The sequence below is a fragment of the Anoplopoma fimbria genome, chromosome 19 (assembly GCF_027596085.1).
Source record: "Anoplopoma fimbria isolate UVic2021 breed Golden Eagle Sablefish chromosome 19, Afim_UVic_2022, whole genome shotgun sequence".
NCBI lineage: Eukaryota > Metazoa > Chordata > Actinopteri > Perciformes > Anoplopomatidae > Anoplopoma > Anoplopoma fimbria.
In genome coordinates this window covers 3,320,925-3,341,458 of record NC_072467.1, presented here as the reverse complement: position 1 = coordinate 3,341,458, position 20,534 = coordinate 3,320,925, and the positions used below count along the sequence as shown (strand labels likewise).

The following is a 20,534-nucleotide window of genomic DNA, read 5'->3' as shown; positions in this document are numbered from 1 at the left end:
CAGCTTAACTTTGGCTCGCTCTGTCAGTCTAAAACAACCACTACTGTGTGGGATATTTCAAACACAAATTTGAAAGAAAAATACGTAAAATTGATCGAGGTGTAATGTGTTTTGCTGGCTTCACATATCTAGAGATAAATAACTGCCACAGGCCATTATCAACGCTTCAAAATGAAAGAAAATCTGTTCATTCAAAAAACGTTTGCATCGTATCGGATAAAATTGTGGTTCAAACAAATGGAAGAACATTTCTGCCACTAGAAAACCTATTTATGAGCCAATAGCTCATAGTTGTGGGAAGAAAAAAGGCTTAGTAATAAGAAAAAAAGGGGAATGAATTGAACAGTTGTTTACCAACTGGCATTTATGGGCTTCCATATTAACAAGAAATTCAGGAATTCTGTTTATTTTTCCAGACTTTTGCTTTATTCCTTGCGACTTTTTGGATAATTTTACATTTGGCATTTTTAAACGAATGAAGGAATTCACCCTTCTTACAATTGGTAGATATACAATCAGTGATGATGGATGCACTAAGACATGGCTTCATTTTAAAGGCTCAGAAAAAACATTGAGGACCAATGTGCTCTAATATTATGATATTACTGGGAGAAATGTTTTTTCAGTTAATGGAACTTGTATCCCCTTTAGCAGCCAAAACTGCCAGGTCATCTCAACTTCTGAAGACTGAACTCTTTGTTTTTCTTTTCGTTCACCAACAGTGATGAAACGGAAAAGAGCTTATGCCTGTCACCACAGAAATGAGTGAGTCGTCCTCCTTTCACTCAGTGAAGCTTGTGTCATTGGCCCGATCGCTGTCCGGGCTTGGGCTGGATGCTGCCAACGGAGGCCTTATCACCCCCCCTGACAATGACGAGCCCCCTCCTCCGGTACGGTCTCCTCACATCCTGAAGCTTTAACATCCTGCTGCAATATGTCCGCTCAGGTTTCCCCTCCCTGAGCTGACACACATTATCTACATTATCTAATCGCATTGCTTTTACATTACTCCCTAAATTCTCTACTTGTAACCCACATCACTGACCGAATGAATTACCTGTGTCTGCTTTTGTGTCTTTGTGTAGGAGTCTGGCATCGATCTAGGCCCTGGGCTCTTTTTTGCTGACGGCAAGAGAAAAGTGGACTACGTCCTTTGCTACAAATACAAAAAAAGGGGGGCGTCCAAGGCACGCCTTTCCATTGCATCCAATGGGAGTATACCATTTCCGATGTTGGGCCGATTGGACACGGAAGCAGAGTCTGGGGAGGCAGGTGCACCTGCAGGAGATGTGGAGGAATCAAAGCTGTCGGAGGAGGAAAAGGCTATAATGAGGGAGGAGTTTGAGGCGGGTTTACTGGATGCTGGACTACAGCTAGAGCGTGATAAAGAGGTGAATATCTGCTTTCACCATGATTACTTTTTCATCTGCTTTACACTCCTATAGACAGTTATGGGACAGAGCCGTCCTTAAGTTTTGTGACCACAAATCCTGTGATTGAACGGCTGCCAAAACTCTCCCTTGGGGGACATGCCTTGACCCTAATTAAAGGGAGAACTTATTTATTATCAGTGGTATATTATTGGATGATACAGTAGTAATTGCTCAAAAGATATTAATGAGTTGCACGTCTTCTGTCATGTGCAGGTGTGTGTTTGTTTTATTGTATTCTAAATGAGTGCATACATGCATGTTTGTGTGTGTGTGTGTGTGTGTGTGTGTGTGTTTGCATATGTGTGTATCTGGTTGTGCGTTAAATCAGCTGCTGCTTTGTTTGAGGATTAAGAACTCTGACCGTAAGTGTGAAGCCAAAGGTGAGATTATTCGGCCTTATTAGAGAGTGATCCAATACTCAGAAGTGTGTGTGCTGACACACGAATGCACATTAGGGGAGATTGGTAGGTTTGGTTTTGATTGAATGGGTCGAAGGGGGCACTCACTGTGCACCGTGTACTGTATCAGTATGTGTGTCTGCGAATGGTCAAATGTTTTGGGAACCAAACATTGAAGGAAACATTAGAATATTTAGTGCGGTTGATATGTAAATGCATAGTTGTGTCGTTTGTGTGGGCTAAAATATGAGGGAGTTTAACCAAGATTTCCTCATAAAGGTGCAGTTTATTTTGTATTGTCTCACTTTACATCGAAACTGTGGAAATAATATTCCTCATATTTAAAATAATAATCTTGATCATTTCTGATCAGAATTAGAGTAGTTTGACAGAAGTGCAGATTAAGATTTGAATGCTACCACCATATTAGACACTAGACATTAGAGTTGTAGCAGGATTTCTTTTAACCTGTGCAATTGTATCTGCCTTGCACTAAGGTTATTACAGTAATTGCAATGGGAGGCTTGTAATGCAGTGGTCAAAAAGAAGCTAGTTACTGTTCACATGGTCAAAATTGATAACTGGCTACATTATGGAGGCTTTCAGGTATTTATCCCTACATTATCTGAGGTCATTTTCAATTCTCTTGAGGATTGGGAGCTGCTGGGCTTGAAATAATGGGATGCCATACCAAACAGGTTCATTACAACACAAAGTAAAATACTTACAGGTTCAGGAAAGGCTCATCTGGCTGCCTCAGGAAAATAGCGTGAGCAATTACATGCAAAGGCAGTGAAGAAGACAGATACACAGTTTATCTGTCCATATCGGCCTGTATTACAAATTTATTTTGACATGTACACAGTGGTTGATGTTCAAATATCATATTAATATCAAATTAATGTGTGTGTTTATTTGCAGAAGGCAACTGGCCTAGGGTTTATTCGGCTGCACATCCCATGGCCAATACTCAGCCGAGAAGCAGAGCTGCAGAAGATCAAAGTTGCTGTGAAAAAGGTAAACAGTCATTTACACACCCTGGTCTTTAATATTTTTTTTAATACAATATTTTTCAATATTCACATTAGATTAATTTGGGTGCATATCACAATCCAATTTAAAGACAAATTGTATGTCAGAAAGCTGTAGAACATTACATGAATATTGATAGAACAGATAATTAATCTGTGTTTGTTTTCATTGAGCAGAAGTGTGAATTGCGGAAACGGATGGGCATTGCTGGAATATGGGATTCCATAATGGGCAAAGTCAACATACCGTTTCAACCAGACGTCCCCGACTTTGACATCCACAGAGACTCACAGACACACGTCCACTTCAAAACCCTCAAACATCCTTTTATCAGAGACAAACTCCACCTGTGAGTTCCTGGATGATCATGCTCACATGCACAGATGTAGTGGAATGGTATCAAAAAAATAACCCACTTTAGGAGTCGCCATTGGCTTGGGACACACACGCGCCTTTCAGCTCAGTCATGCTCAGTGATTTAGTTAACACCCTGATATCTAAATCACCTGCAGGCCGTGTGCGTTCATCATAACATGGTGGAGCTTTCTCGTAAATTGAATTCTTACTGTAGTAGTAGTAGCTTATTTAGGTTGAACAAACTATTTTAATTAATAAACACACAAACAAAAATCAATTTTAATTGGCAAATGTAAAAGATTTTACAGTGATTCCACCACAATCCATAAATATGGTGAAAAGAAGTATTGTTAATGTTGAACGGTTATTGTCATTTTATTGCAGGTACGACATCAAGTCAACAGAATCTGTATTTGATAATGCAACACGCAGCAGAATAGTGAGTCAAGAAACAAATATCTTTTAATTTTACATTAAGAGGAATATTTTCTGTATGTATTTGAGCTCACCCACAATTTGTTGCTTTGTTTGTGTCTAGGTCGCTGAGATTATTTCACGTATTTCCTGCAGACAAACATGCCAAACCACTGGTGAGGTCTAACTTTTACTGTGCTGTGATTATGTCAGTCAGATTTCATGCTGCTTGTTTTCATATGCTATGAGTTACAAAACTGATCGTGTCCATGACACTGTGTGGCATTTCCCCTTTGTGTCATAAGGCATCAACTCATTATTGGCTCGGGGTGTCTACGACTCTGCCTTCCCTCTGCATGATGTGAGTATAACAGAAGTAACACCTTCACTGGGCAATGTGAACATATATTTGTGTGTGCTACATCCATGGTTCATAGAGGACTTTGTTGTGTCATACAGGACAGGTTAGTCAATATATATGCAGTTTGGACGTTTATACAAATGGGGAAAAAAGGAGAGAATCTGGACAATCTTAAAAGAAAAATACTGTTCCCAACCGGCTGCAATTTTGATTATGATAAAAAAAAAAGGCATACTATGTATCTCTTTATAAATAGGTGGTAACTTTTTTTTTTCTTTAGGGGTCGTTCACAAGGAGAGGACGGAGAGATCAGCGAAATGACAGACAGGTGAGATGAGTGGCCTCTAATGGGTCTTTGACAAAGTGTTTTCAAACTACCCTGCTGTTAATATTAGTGGAATCATTGTAGATGATGCTGGTCACTTTTAACAGTCGACACTATTAAAAGCCAGATTTTTGTCCTGATTTGGCCATGACAACTGATGATGAGCTTGTTTTGATCTTGCATAAAAGGCCATCAACATTCGGCACACATTATCTCATTAGTATGTGGTGGTTTCAGATTCAAATCTCTGGCATCACTGTTGAGCTTCAGACCTCCCTCACAAAAACATCAGACATGTTTGATTATTAACTGTCATTAATCTGGGTTTTTCTCTCGTGTCATGGGCTCTGATGTCCTTCAGCTCCTTCATGAAGAGTGGGCTAACTATGGAGTCATGCATAAATACCAGCCTGTGGACCTGATCAGGTACCAAGCAAACATGTGAATAAAAGTCTAGCTAGAGCTTCAGACTGCAATGTTCATTAAAGCTCCTAAAAAGTGTTGCAGTTAGCATATATACTGACGATTGAGTGGGGCTAAACATATAAAGATTGTGCTGATTTTGGTTGAATAATGTTATGAACACTGCAGAGATGATGCTGTGCATTTTTTGCCTGTGGTGTTTATTTTTTTTTTAATTATGTGTTTATTCTTATTTAAATTAAATAACAAAAAGACCATCCCAATGATAGTGATCGAGAAAAGGCTATATGGTTATTAAAATGAAAAGTAGTTATCCCCATCATAATTTCTCATGTGTAAAGTTGACACTTTGGCCTGAGATAATGATCTACATATTAGCCACTATTTTGGCGAGGTTTTATAATGGGAACGTTTTAACATCCTGTTGGCATTAGACTTCACTGGGATAATCTGGCCTATAGCCGTGAAGACACCGTTTACCGCTGTGGACCAGAATTAGGCCGTCTGCCCTGTGGCTAGAGGGGCAAAAATATACATCTGTAAACCTGAAAACCCAGACAGCTTGTTGATACAAAGACTTTATTTTAACAGGAAGTACTTTGGAGAGCAGATTGGGTTGTATTTTGCCTGGCTGGGTGTTTACACTCAGCTACTCATCCCTCCGTCTGTACTGGGCATCATCGTCTTCCTGTACGGCATATTCACTGTGGATGACAATGTGCCAAGGTAAGCAGATAAAACACTCTTCATACTTGTGTATGCTTATCAAAAGTACATTGTATTGTCAATACACATATTTTTATATTATCTTCTTTGTGTTGTTCAGCCAGGAGACGTGTAACGAGAACCTGAACATCACCATGTGTCCACTTTGTGATGGAGTGTGTGACTACTGGCGTCTAAGTACGGTGTGCTCACTGGCCCGAGCGTCATACCTCTTCGACAATGGAGTCACTGTCCTCTTCGCCATTTTCATGTCCCTGTGGGGTAACTAAACGTCCTAATACACGCTCCTGATCATGTTGCGGCAGGTTTAATTGAGTAAACAAGCTCCTAGACACTGACGGGAGGAGGGACAGTGAGAGTATTAGTGTTGATTGGACACTATGAGAATCATTGGGTCTAATCGCTGTATTTAAAGGTATTTAAATATCAACATCATGCTGCTATCCTGCATGTACATTTACTTAAGGTCAACTTTGAGGTGGCTCATGTTTGTATGAATTCTAGTATATTTCTGCATTCTCTTGTTTTATGATTTTCTGAATATGTTAATATTCCTTTTCTGTGTCGTCTTGTAGCTGCCTGTTTCCTTGAACACTGGAAAAGGAGACAGATGTGTCTGAAACATATGTGGGACCTGACAAGCTTGGAGGATGAGGAGGTACCAAAATAGATTCAAGAATACTTTAATGAGCAATAAACACAGATTCATTTGGACCAGACGCAGTCAGAGCCTTCACTTGCTTTGTCATTATGAGTATGAATCTTTGTGTCTACCTTTCTACTTGTTAAAGTGCCAAGTCAGTCAGGCTAAGAGTGTTAACCTCAAGGCCCGGGTCAATCGTGACAACAGTTTTGTTTTGCCTTGCAGATTATCATTAGTGTCAGAACAGTGCCCTCCCCCTTACCCACACATACACAAATACGCATGGCCACCAATGCATTAACTCATTTCCCTGTAAGGGGCTGTAATGGGATTGGTCTTAAAGCAGTACACTAGCTGATGACACGGCAGGGTCACAACATAAACTCTCTCTCTCTCTCTGTGTGTCTCTGTTTTATGTTTTTCTGTCTCTGCTGCATGAAGGAGCGAGTCCAGGTGCGCAAGTTTCTATACCTATTAAAGTACCCACAATCTGGTTTAAGAAGCTGTATTATATTTGCATTTATTTTAGAAATTCCCAGAATGTATTGGCTATTTTTCTTTTTCAAACAAATCTGTATTTTTTAAAAATAAAAATACAGTTTGCGTGCAACTATTATGTAGTTTCACAGTTTACATGTATCTTTATACTGCAAATTGATTTGGTGGGGTTCAAGCTTTTATTTGAAAGGCATATCCTGAGCTGTCCATGAGGAGACCCTGTTCACTCTTAACTGTTGTGAATAGTGTCCTCTAATGAGGAAACTGTAAACAATAACTTTTTATGAGTTTGGACAGAAAAAGCAATCAAACTCAGTCTGCTCAGTCTTCAAGTTAAAGTCCCTGAAAAAAACTTGAATCCATCCCGAACCTAAAACTGCAAATGTCATGCAATGGCCATAAAAAATGTCAGAGAATATAGCTGTGTTGAGCGAGTTTTTAACTATAGATTGATGTTTTTGCAGTAAAATGTGTAGCTTTAACTGGTGACTGGAGCCACCATACTGTGAGGTTGTGATATAAAGGATTTCTTTTGTGCTGGATGTGATCGCTTAACATGTGCATTTGTTTTTAACATGTGCATGTGTGTGCTACAGGAGGAGCTGAGGCCTGAATATGAAGAAGTTCTGCAGGAAAAGAAAGCTAAAATAAAGGCAAAGTCTAAGAAGAAGGTATTTTATCTGAGTGTGTGTTTTTCTGTGTTTCAGATACAATTGTATGACTTGTGACCCAAAAATGGTTGAAATTGACAGGTTTTTACTGACAATTGTTTCTCACTCTGTTGCAGTTGAATCAAACTGAGGATGGTGTGGATGGAGAAAGAGACCAGATGCTGGCCTCGCAGGTATTACTGCAGCTGGGATAGGACATTATGTGGACAGAGTTACTAGTTTGAGAGGGGCTGTTACTCTGAAGTGATTTACATTTGCTAGTGAATGCAATTGCAGATCTCAAATTTTCAATTATATTACACTCAGTGAAGATAAACAACTCAATCTATATTTCCAATTTTACAGCCCGTCTACATTTTATTACGAGTTATTGCATACTACCTCTGTCTTTATGAGTTTATGTTGTTGCACAAAAAATAAACCCCTACACCTGCATTGGGTGGTTGAGTCCAAAGCTGCTTACCTTCCTGAGATTAGCCTAGATTACTGATGGAGGGAGAGGAAGAAGGGGAGGGAATTTCTCTCCTTTCCGATGGCAAACATGCACCTGCCTGACAGAAAATATAACATGTGTGCAGAACATGTGCTCAGCATCACTGCACATCACATACTACACATGCATTAAGTAATATGCCATTGTGTGTGTGTGATTTTTTCTGTGTGCACAAGTAATATGCATGTTTTTCCTGACAGCCAGAACCAGAGTCCCTGGACATTGAGGATCACCTGTCAGGTTATCTCATCAATGTGTCCACCTTACTACTCCTGGTAATGCATTTAAACTCTTGTAATGCTTTCACATCCCACTACATTCTGTCATGTTTTATGAAGATACAAGTCCCTTCTGTTGCCTTCATAATTGTCTATTTATCTGCATAATTTCCACACTGTTTCCCATAATGTATTCATTAATTTCTAATAAATCTAGTGTCAACAGTAGTGACACTAAATTACAACTAGCAACATTTATTTTATTGTGGGAAACAATTAACTTTATTCTAGACATTAAAAACCAATAAAACACATAAAATTGAGGAAAAAAATACTAAAAGATATAACATTTATCATGATAAAATAGATACATAGAAGAAAAAAATATATTATACAATATTTATACAAACTAATTAATAAAAACACACTATCATCATAGAGAATTGTCATTAAAGAAAAGCAAATAATCTTCATCTTACTTTTTAATCTTGTGTGTTCAGATCTTCGTAACCTTCTCAGCGGTGGTTGGGGTGGCAGTTTACCGCATCTGCATGTTAAGCGTTTGGTCCATGAACCCTGATCCTGAAGCCAAGGCCAGCGTGAGGATGACTGTCACCACCACAGGCATCATCCTTAACATGCTGGTGGTTCTGGTGTTGGAGGAGGTCTATGGAGCGATCGCTGTGTGGCTGACTGAACTGGGTATATAGAATTTATTTTAGGCAGAATGTGGCAACATCTTGGTGGAGTTCAGTAGCATGAAAGGTCATTTTACTGATTTAAGAAGCACAAGTTTGATTGAAAGTCACTCACTGTGATTGTAACTTACTATTATGAGCAGACCTGCTTAACATTATGTGTTTACGTTTGTTGTGTTTGCTTCCCGATAGAACTTCCAAAGACAAAGGAAGAGTTTGAAGAGAAGTTGATCTTTAAATCGTTCTTCCTCAAGTCCATGAACGCCTTTGCACCCATTTTCTATGTGGCCTTCTTCAAGGGCAGGTGTGTGTCTCTTTTTTGAAGTCTCACTTATCTCCATTGTCTTTCTTTACTCTTTAAGATGTGACTTGTTCCTTTCTCTTCATTCAGGTTTAGTGGACGGCCTGGCGATTATGTTTACGTCTTTGGAGACTACCGCATGGAAGAGGTGTGCTCAGTAACGAATATTAGTGGTTATTGTTTTATGTGTATGCTTGGAAAATTTGCACCCATGACTTGAGTATGTGTGTTTTTTCTCCACAGTGCGCTCCGCCAGGCTGCCTCATTGAGTTGTGCATCCAGCTCAGCATGATCATGCTCGGGAAGCAGCTCATCCAAAACAATGTGTTTGAGGTTCTCATACCGTATGTATATACATAAGGATATTGTTTACTTCTACAAACAAACACTTCTCACAAAACATTTACCAGATTTCCAGCCTTTGTTCTGACTCCATCCTCTGTTTATTTTTTATTGTTTTGCAGTAAGCTGAAAAAGATGTACAGAACAATACAGGAAGAAAAAGTAAAGAAAAGAGCCGCAGAAAATGAGGAGAATGATAGAGAAGAGAAGAGACCAAAGCAACAATTTGACAAAGATTTGGCTCTTGAACCCTTTGAAGGCGTGACCCCAGAGTACATGGAGATGAGTGAGTCCCTTTTTGTCTTTTGCTCAGTCTTTTATTCACTGAGTCACCCACTGCTGCAATCACATGATATGATTATTTAACTATGTGTGTGAATTAACATTTACAGTTATCCAGTATGGGTTCGTGTCCCTGTTCGTTGCCTCCTTCCCGCTGGCGCCAGCGTTCGCTCTGCTCAACAACGTCATTGAGATTCGACTCGATGCTGCAAAATTTGTGACTGAGATCCGACGGCCTGATGCTGTGAGGTGTAAAGACATAGGTACAGATGACACATGAGAGCTCCTCCACTCTGACAGTCTCTGTGTGAATGTGAATCAAGTCATCCTGGAACTTTTAATCACTTTCTCTTCCTTTACTCCACTCTGCTCCTCCGTTTTTGTCTCTTTTTGTCTCCATGTCTGTTTGTCACTTTCACTTCTACACAAATACACACACAAACACCTTCCTTTCCCTCTCTGTCTCTTTTCATGCACTGGCTTTCTCCAGGAATTTGGTACAACATTCTCTGTGGAATCAGCAAGTTCTCTGTCATTACCAATGTAAGTGTGTGTGTGTGTGTGTGTGTGAGTTAGTGAGTATATGTTTACTGTGCCCCTAACCTTTGACCTCTGGCAGAGAGTGTCCTACTAAATTTACTCCTTGAATCATCTCTGTGAGTTCAATGTTAAAAGAGAAAAGTGTTTTCTGTTGCCATATCTTTGTGAGACCTGGAACAAAAGTACTTTTATTATTGTTTAACATCAATATGTTTTTTTTTAAATTTATTTTCTTTGCGACACAGTTACTTTTTAAGCTGGCAGTAGACCCTCATTATGTGTTTTCGTGTAAACAAATGTAATTATGTATACATTCTCTGTTTCTCACAAACCCACATTATGTGTATCATTGAGGTCTAACAACCACCTTAAATGCATTTCCTTCCACTTAAAACCTTTCCAAAGCAATTTTTTTAATACTTTGCTAAAATGAATATACATTCATGTTTTCTACCTTGCAGTGTTCTTCTCCTCTGTCTTTGTTGGTGCATTGCTACACTACTTTACACATTACCTGGGCCACCTGTCTATCACTGCAGTAGCAGAAAACCAGTGTCAGGAATGTGAATCACATCACAAAAAGGGGACTACTCATTACTAGAACCAACTTGCGATGGGATCGCGCCAGGGGCGTAAGGTGGAGGGATATATACCCTTATAGAGCAGACATTTTGACTTGTCATAGGAGGAATGGCACAGGTGTATTTAATAACATTAATGACACTATGACACAAAATGTCTGCTGTGAAAAAGGTCTATGGCCCCTTCCTGACTTTCCACCCCCTTACTTCCAGTGCACTTGCAATGGGCACCAAGCCTAAATTTAAACTCAACATTCATTTAGAATTTATCTGCACATCTGCTCAGATACGTGACTGCATCTTGTAGGTGTGATGCATTCACTGGCTCTCCAGGACCACATTACACCATGATTACAAACACACATAATCACAAGATGAAAACAATACCGGCGCATTACTGTAGCGCTACTAGTGGTCAAATATCTCACAGGGTACCTTTAAGTCTATGTCTCTGTCTGCCTCAATAATTCTGGGTACAATGTCGTCTGGCTGATGCTGTGAGCTGTTTCCTGTTGTGTAAAACTGTTTTTACTGTGGAGATAATTCAAAAATGTAGTTGTTGTAGTTAGATAATACTATTGATTAAAACATATTGATATGAATGGAGTTTTAGCCTCTAAAGTAGAAGTAGTAAATAGCTGATGACTAGTTAATGTGCCAGCAGTTACTGGCACAAGATGATGTATCATAATACAGTGTTGTCATTTCCACTCCCTGTTTGTCTTCTCAGGCGTTTGTCATCTCCTTCACGTCAGAGTTTGTTCCACGCATGGTTTACCAGTACATGTACAGTGTGAATGGCACCATGAATGGCTACACAGAGCACTCACTGTCCTACTTTAATGTCAGCAACTTCTCACCGGGCAGTGCGCCCACCACCACCCTCATCACCGGAGTCTCTATGTGCAGGTCAGTGTGACTCTTTTAACCCTGACATTCCTTGGATTTTTCCTTTAAATACCTGAGCCCGGTGACTTAACTCTTACTTTACCTAAATCCTTAACTTGCTGGAATTTTCTGAAAGTGTAAAATTAAGTGTTTATGCAGGGATTTTAAAGAGGCAATTCTCTCTAGGAATTATGATATTTTTCTCTTGTTAATTCATGTAAGGCTAGAATTCTCCTTGCAAATTGTTTTTCAGGTATAAGGACTACAGAGACCCACCTTGGGACCCATATGCCTACACCTTCTCTAAACAGTACTGGTCAGTCCTGGCTGCAAAATTGGCCTTTGTCATATTCTTCCAGGTATGAATATAACATTTACAATTGTGTTTATGTCAATGTCTTTCTCAAAAGTGGTCTATGATCTCCAAGTCTTTCCCTCTAAAATCCATGCACACCATTGCACCCATTAGATATGTGTGCACCCTATAGCAAAGGCCTTTTTTCTATATTCACTCATTTTTCACCATTGCCTTGTCTTTATTGCTGGCACAGACATAATATTATAAACATTTTTTTTTCCCAAATTCAAAATCAGTATAGCTCAATGTGTGCAACTCAGCGACATTATTTTTATGTTAGGTAACAGGAGGTAAGGGATTGCTAAAGCACTAGCCTGAAGCATGCCATGACTGAATTAGTCTATCCGATCAACTTAATAAGGTCATTCACACCCTGATACCAAGTGCCAGCAGCACGCAACATCCCTGTAGATTGGCAGATCGTAAAGACTGTTGACTCAGTAGCTAATTAAACCTATTAAACCTAGAAAAAAGCTTCCTATAATAAAAAAGAGGGCTTAGTATGTAACAAGACCAGCATTCACTCCAAGCATACTCTTTCATTGTACTTTACATTACATTACATTACATTACAGTCATTTAGCAGACGCTTTTATCCAAAGCGACTTACAGGAAGGTTGTACTTGTACGTTGCAAGAAAAATGTTTCTTTTCCCTTCAGAACCTCGCCATGTTCCTCAGCATGTTGGTGGCCTGGATGATACCAGACGTACCGCGATCTCTGCGGGAACAGCTGAAGAAAGAGAACATGATGCTGATGGAGTTTCTGCTAAATCAAGACCAAGAAGCACGTGCCAAATCTAACTCCCCAAAACGCTCAATCCGCTGCTTCGACGCCAACATAGACATTGTGGTGGAGGCACCAGCCGAAGAAGTTGAGGAGCAAGAAGTGGAGGAGGAAAGGGTTGAGGTCGATCTGGAGGAACCGATGAGGAGCAGTGACATTGATCCAGAGGCGGGGAAGTCATTCGAAGAAGTTGAAGAAAATAGACAAGAAGAGCGAGGAGGAGAGGGAGAAGATAAGGGTGGAGAGGTAGAAGGCAGAGAAAAGGGACAAGATGGAGAAGTAAATAAAGAGGATGGAAAGGGAGATAATGAGCAAGAGGGAGGAGAAGAAAAAGAGGAAGTAAATCAAAGGGAAGAAGAAGAAAAGGAAGTTTGTGATAAAGCCGATGAGGAGGAGGATTTTACTGTCGATCTGGATTACTTCATGATGGAGATGGGCCTGTTAGGTGAGAGGAGAAAACCTTATATGTCGTCTACTTTTTTTTTGTCTTGTTTGTGTCTTGTGATTCACTTTTCTTCTTCTTCCCTTTCTTCTCCCGTAGATGAAGAACACCCATCGAGCACACCCACAGATACAGCCACAGAGTTTCCCCGCTCAGAGTCCAAACGGGAATACCAGAAAGACCAGGAGCCTCTTTCACATCCATCATCTAAAACAGGCTCATCCCAGAGTCTGAAGGGCTCCAGGGCAGAGATGACATCTGATCGTAACACTAGGCTCTTCTCACTAATTGCTCCTCCTCCCAGAGAGCAAGGCTCAAGGGGAAAGGCCCGCTGTTCCACCCTGCCTTCCCGCCACAAAGGGGCGGAGGCTTGCTACAGCCTGCCGCGGCCCAGCCACTCCACCAGCCTCACGAGGTTCCAGCAGGTGGCCACACTTACTCCCCTGGTTCCTCTGGGCTCTTCATTGTCAGCCTCATCCCGCTCGTTCTCGTCCCCACACACACCTGTTTCACCATCATCTCTGCATCCCACACAGTCCCCATCAGCCCAACAGCCCAAAGCCACTAGTGAACTATTCGCGCTGAAAGGCCCTCCGCCTCAGCAGCCACGCTCCAGGGGCAAAACCCGGTGCTCCACCCTTCCTCCCCGACACAGAGCCCCTGATTCTGAGGAGCACTCCACCAGGCCCAGCCACTCCACCAGCCTCACATGGTTCCAGCAGGAGGCCACACTTATTCCCCTGGTTCCTCTGGGCTCTTCATCGTCAGCCTCATCCACCCCGTTATCTCCCCCACACACACCTGTGTCACCTTCATCTCCACATCCCACACAGGACCCAACAGCCCTACAGCCGAAATCCCCCAGTGAACTATTCGCGCTGAAAGGCCCTCCGCCTCAGCAGCCACGCTCCGGGGGCAAAGCCCGGTGCTCCACCCTGCCTCCCCGACACAGAGCCCCTGGTCCTGAGGAGCACTCCACCAAGCCCAGCCACTCCACCAGCTTTACAAAGCTGGGGGACGTCATCCCCCCTTCCCCCAGTGAACTGAAACGCAACACGCAGTACGAGGAGGGCTGGAAGACAAGGGAAAGGGACAAAGGTTGGCAGAGGGAGGGGGAGGACTATCCAGATTAGCTTCTCCCGTCTGTGCCTGGAGAACTCCGTCTGTCCTCCGTACTTGCATACGTAATACCTGGGGTCTGAAGAGGGACCATCCCCCTTTGTCACACTGAAAGTCCTTTTTATCCTCTTAATCTTAATGGAGATGTTTACACCTCTCAGTGGTTTAGGGCTGACCCTGACAAGGTGACTACTTGACAATTCAGAGAAAGACTGCTCTGAAACTCTCCCTGCAATGATCGGAAAACAATACCACTTGAACTACAACCACTTATCCAGTTTTGTTTTTGTTTGGCTGTTATTATTTTTTTTATGGTTTGTTTCTCACAGCTTAATAGCCACTGCTCCTCTGTTAATCAGACTGACACATGCAGCAGTGCTGCCTTGTAGACCAGAGGAAAAAGGAAATATATACAGCACAGCTAGTATCAACACTTATGCTTGTAGATCTACTGTTTATTATTAGATGTTTTGATATATAAAAAATGTAAAACTATAATAAAATACAAACATATTTTTGATATCTGCTTTACTCTCTCAAATCTCAAGGTCATGGATTTTCATGTTGCATTATAGAATTATTAATTAATTATTAACCAAATCGGCTTTGACTACTATCAGCAAAGTGGAAATTGGAAGTATTATATTTTTTGGAGTTTATGTGAAGAATTGACCCATATTCAGAGAATATAAGAGATGCCAATTGACATAATTTATTTTTTAGAGATGGCAAGCTGAACAAAGGTGTTAATACAAGACTAACAGCAACACACCATTCACAACGCCGCTAGTAAATATTAATGTGGAGATGATGACTAGTCTATTATTTTGTCTCTGTTGCCCCCCACTGGTGTAAAGTGAAACTTTGAGAAAATGATTCAGTGTGCTGTATTTTGATATGGATATTCAGTGATGGGTTGCTTTACTTTTGTATCCCTCTTTCATTTTCAGTGTTCTCTTGCAAAATATATGAAAAACAATAACAAATTGTAATTAATCAGAATTATTTCCCCATAAAATCGGAACAGGGAAATAGTTTTTCATGGATATGTTTGTCCCAGGCAGCTATTTATACAGAGTGGTGTTTCACTCTCTCTCTTTGTGTGTGAAAGTACCCTTTTCTCCTCTCTCCTAACCTGCACTGGCTCCTCCTCCCCTAACCTACCACTGAATGGGGCCTTTGTGGGGGCTTTTCCAGCATTCCAAGAGAATCCTTGCTGGTGAGGGTACGAAAACCATCCCACACTTAAAAGACTGCTGCAGCTTAACATTTAACAACTAAAAACACTCAAATGCTACAAGGGCAAGTAAGGGGATTCCAGCAATGAGCCAACTTCACTTTGAAGGACTTGCTGCAACTTCAAGGGTGTGATCACAAGAGCAGACAGAGTGGGAGGGAAGATCCCATTGTTTCTATCCAGGTGAGCGACCACACGCATGTGTGAGAGCCTGTCGCCTCTCACACCATGAGGTGCATTGTACAGATTAAAGGAAGCACTAGCTCATGAGTTAATATTTGCCTTCTTTGAAGAATGGCTCCACACCAGCTGAAAGAGTGAACATATAGGATCTATTTAGGGCTGTTATCTGAGGTGGATTACATGAAGTGCAGTACATGAACTGTATAAGTAACTGGCTTCACACAGGCGGGTCCCTGTACGTCTCACAGTGGGCATACTGAAGGTGAGTGTGTGTTTCAGTGTGTGTACATGGGCATGTGCATACATTAATGGATGTATTATGTAAACATGCTACAAAAGGACTGAATATTCAATCACTTTGTGAGTATTAAACTGGAGATTTTCAGTTTAGGTTTGGAGTTCACACTATATTTTACTTAAATGGACTTTGTCACACACACTCTGTGTCCACCATCTTCCTCAGCTTCCCTCTCTTCGGTTGGTACTTGTCAAGACAAAACTGCCTGCAGGTATGTGTGCTCATTTTCTGATGCTGACCTATTAACTAACATTGAGGTTCAGGGACACATTTATATGAGTAATACTGCATCCCAGTGAGTAAGTCAGGGCATCACAGGATTTAAATAGAATTACTTATGACCTTAATTTCACATTTTGAAGGTAGTTTTCTAACTGTTCAAATAATGTGTTTTTATCTACACTTTGTAATGGGCAGAGTCCAGAGAAAGGACTTTACTTATCATCTAATCTAATCATCTAACCTCCTTTGAATTGCTCCTCACCCTTCTTTATCTTCCTTGCCCTTTGATATCTATTGTACTGCATCTCCACATTACTCACTTCCTTTGTGACTGCATGTACTCAGAGTAAGTATACTGAAATAAACCAGTGGTGGCCACAGCTGAAAATTGGACTGTAGATTCAAGACATAAAAAGTGGTGCATATATAGCTGTGAATCCTTGGGAGCAGATACCTACAGTAGCTTACTCTGCTAACCAGCCTCTTCTTTTTTTTTTATGACTGATTTGGCTGCTACAGAGTTAACATGAACACACACTGTTTTGGCCAGCTGACATTGTTTTTATGCTTTATATAATCCAGTCTTTCTTGTCGGCAAATCAGTCATTTTTGAAGGCAGATGAAAAAAGTGTACACAAGGTATGACAGCTTCACGTGTTTGTGTGAAATTTCAGTGAACTCATATTCTCTCTTAGAAACAAGTGGACAGCGCTTATTTTCATTATATCACATTTAAGAAAATGTGATTTTAAAACCTGAACAATATATTGATCATGGTTGTAAAATGTAAAGTATTTATAGACTGTATTCTGTGTTTTCCAGCAGCATGTTGCAGACTGTCAGTGATTGGCTGTGGTGGGAGCGTCTGTGGCTGCCAGCTAACGTCTCCTGGTCTGATCTGGAGGACAGTGAAGGTCGTGTCTACGCTAAAGCCTCTCAACTTCACGCTGCTCTGCCCTGCGCCCTCGGCCTGCTCCTCGTCAGATACCTGTTTGAAAGGCGAGAATGTGCAATCCTCTGGTTTCAGAATACTGGGATTATGTTGCACAAGCTGAGTGAAGCAATGCTACATATGGATCTCTAAAGGCCAGACGATACAGGATGATACACAGACACACATTTACTGTGATGTTGCTTGTGTGCTGTTGCAGGTACCTGGCAAAACCACTGGCTAATGTTTGGGGAGTCAGGGACAGTGTACGTCTGACACCAGAGCCAAACTCCATCCTAGAAAACTACTTCTGCAGACAAGCACGGGCTCCATCGCAGGTATATTAAAAGGGGCGTTTCACTTAAAAGCATAGGTGCTTTGTTGTTCACAAGCAGCAATCATAATCAACAGTCACACATATTGTATATAAGATTTTTGGTTCATGATTTTGTGTGGTATTAACAAGAACAAAGTTGTTCTCTTGGTGAGGAAACAAACGTCATCAGAGAGTCAAATTTAATGCTGGTGTATAACTTAAATGAATGTGCATCCTAGGGTGGAAAAGACTGCAAAAAACTGGACTGTCTCCCTTGTGTCTCAGGTTGATGTGAGGTCTCTGTGTAAAAAGACCAGCTGGTCGGAGAGGAGAGTTCAAGTCTGGTTCAAAAGAAGGAGAAACCAGGAGCGCCCAGGGCTTCGCAAGAGGTTCTGCGAGGCCAGGTTTGTGTTTGATTGTGCACTGACGTGAGAACAAGTGTCTATGTGTAAATATGTAACATATCGTATCGTTCTTGTCTGTCAACAGTTGGAGATGTGTGTTTTATTTGTTTGCATTTGTCTACGGAGTCCTAGCTCTCTATGATGTAAGTAGCTTTGGCTTGTGTGTATGTTTTATAACTATTTTTTCTATTACAGGATTTGTCTCTTTTGTCAGTAAATTTTTTCCATTGCAAAAATTGTTTGCTTTCCTGCTTTGGGACAGTTCTCTCTCTTTATTTTGCCTTTCTGTCTATCTATGTGGGTGTACCACTCTGATTTCATTTTAATTTGCAGTCTGGTAACCTTGTCTCTCTTCTTATCTCATCTCTCTTCGCGCTTCAGGGTTATTCTCACACACTGGAAGTTGACATGGCAGACAAACATGCATGAGCTCGTTAGATAACGTTTACCCTTTTTCAAGGCTATCCCCTACCTCACATTTATTTATCTCTGTATTTTTAATAGTTCAATAATAGTTAAAAAAGTTAAAAATAGTTGAAATAGTTGTTGTTTTTTTTCTCTGTCTGTAAATATAATATTTCAGTTATTGTTGTTTTTTCTACTGTTTTTTTTTATTGCTTATTTATAATACTTGTTTTATTTTTTATTTTTTTTTATTTTTTTATTTTTTATTTTTTTTAGCTTGTCTTCTTCTACTATGTCTCTTGTGTGCACTTTACTCTATGCTGTTGTAAGCCTGCAAATTTCCCCGCTGCGGGACTAATAAAGGATTATCTTATTTTATCTTATCTTATCTTTGTTGGCTGTAGAAACCTTGGCTTTATAATCTGAAGGAGGTTTGGGCAGGCTTCCCTAAACAGGTAGGTGTTTTTTGCCAACGCTATCAGGATGGCTTGTTCAATATTACAGTATGCAAACATCTAAGTGTGTGTGCTGTGTGTCCATGCAGTCCATGCTGCCATCTCAGTACTTTTATTACCTCTTGGAAATGGGCTTCTACCTTTCTCTGCTCCTCAGCCTCACATTTGATGTGAAACGGAAGGTGAGTATGCTGATGTGTGTTTAAAATCAAAGTGAAGCACTGCACACAAACCAAACCTGTATTTCCATTTAATGTTTTAAAGATGCAATACATTCTGGATGTCCATGTGTCACATGCACACTGCTGTGTTTGTGTAGGACTTTAAAGAGCAGGTGATTCATCACATAGCAACACTGACTCTTCTGAGTTTCTCTTGGATTTCAAACTACATTCGTATTGGAACCCTTGTGATGGCAGTTCATGACTCTGCTGACATACTGCTTGAGGTCAGTGCTGTTTTAAACATCATCATTGAAAATACTGCCCCTCCATGCTGCATGAACATTGATTAGACTTTGTACAGCAGTTATCTGGAAGGCGGTTGCCGTGCCCCACCATACATTTCTTGACATCATCTTTTTTTCGTGCTAGCAGCTCAAAAGTAAAAAAAAACCAATCAGTTCAACAGGTAACAATATGTATCACAATTGAGATGACTAAAGCGGGTTGAGGTTGACAGACGTGTGCTTATAACTGTTTAATTTGTATTTTAAACGGGAAATTTCAAGGCGCCGTCACTATTAATAGCTGTAAAAGCAATACTACATGACTTTAAATAATGTTTTGCAGTTTTTGCAAAAAAAAATCACTATCAAACATGCTTGTAGCAACTTTATGACAGACTATAAACTGTTCCTTTTAAACCAAAAAGTGAACATGACTTCCCTCTTTTTATCTCACAGGGTGCAAAGGTATTCAACTATGCCAAGTGGCACCAGACTGCTAATGCCATGTTTGTGGTGTTTACAGTTCTCTTTATACTGACAAGACTTGTCATTTTTCCGTTCTGGTAAGTGTGGGAAATGGAAGGATGATACATGATGACGAACTTGGAGTGATGTGTTGAAATCATTATGCTGCACAACTTCTACAGGCTGATCCACTGTACATGGGTGTACCCACTGGAGGAATTTGCTCCCTTCTTTGGCTACTACTTCTTCAATGTGATGTTGTTGGTTCTTCAGATACTCCACCTCTACTGGGCTGTTCTCATATCACGAATGGCTTACAAGTTTATCTTCAGCAAGGTGTGTTTACCGGTGTTTCTATGAATATATTCATTTATCTGAAGGGAATTTATGAATCTATAGGCCTTTAAACCTTTGTCTCTGGCTCATCTTCATCATGTAGCTGGAAGGTGACGACAGGAGTGATGAAGAGGAGGATGACAGTGACTCACCGAAGGAAAGAAACCACAAATTGAGTCACATAAATGGCTCTGGAGCCAGAGGCAGGGCCAACGGCCACTGATGTGTACAGACAGACAGAAACAGAGAAAAGAGGAAAATGGACAGCAAGACTGATTGGAACTCATTCAGTCCAGGTTGCAGCTGTTTGAATCTAATTGCATATACAAAAAAGAGTATTTACTTTAGCAGAATATGTTATTTCCAAAGGAACTGTGAAAGATTATACATACATAAACTGATTTGCTGCATGGTTTGGGAATATATTGAATTCAGAATATTTAACAACTTATTTCTACTCCTTATTAAATAGAGGAAGCCTCCTTTAATGTTTGTATTTTTGTAT

General features: G+C 40.5%; 2 protein-coding genes across 2 annotated transcripts; both read left to right on the top strand.

Annotated features, from left to right (window-relative positions):
* Positions 1-743: 743 nt before the first annotated feature.
* On the top strand, positions 744-14,343 carry LOC129107898 (anoctamin-2). The gene is made up of 28 exons (XM_054619505.1): positions 744-890; positions 1,086-1,391; positions 2,753-2,848; positions 3,040-3,212; positions 3,605-3,659; positions 3,759-3,810; positions 3,940-3,995; positions 4,276-4,323; positions 4,682-4,746; positions 5,335-5,469; positions 5,570-5,730; positions 6,045-6,127; positions 6,554-6,565; positions 7,207-7,296; positions 7,413-7,454; positions 7,975-8,049; positions 8,493-8,694; positions 8,883-8,994; positions 9,082-9,139; positions 9,235-9,335; positions 9,456-9,619; positions 9,726-9,878; positions 10,106-10,158; positions 11,467-11,645; positions 11,878-11,983; positions 12,643-13,213; positions 13,310-13,635; positions 13,933-14,343. Exons 1-28 carry the CDS (start codon positions 744-746, stop codon positions 14,341-14,343), a joined length of 4,032 nt encoding a protein of 1,343 aa, XP_054475480.1.
* A 1,904-nt stretch (positions 14,344-16,247) lies between these two features.
* cers3b (ceramide synthase 3b) lies at positions 16,248-20,252 on the top strand. The gene is made up of 11 exons (XM_054620488.1): positions 16,248-16,258; positions 17,092-17,268; positions 17,421-17,538; positions 17,802-17,920; positions 18,006-18,063; positions 18,730-18,780; positions 18,870-18,962; positions 19,100-19,228; positions 19,685-19,791; positions 19,876-20,029; positions 20,133-20,252. Exons 2-11 carry the CDS (start codon positions 17,096-17,098, stop codon positions 20,250-20,252), a joined length of 1,122 nt encoding a protein of 373 aa, XP_054476463.1. The 5' UTR covers positions 16,248-16,258; positions 17,092-17,095.
* The last annotated feature ends 282 nt before the right edge of the window (positions 20,253-20,534 follow it).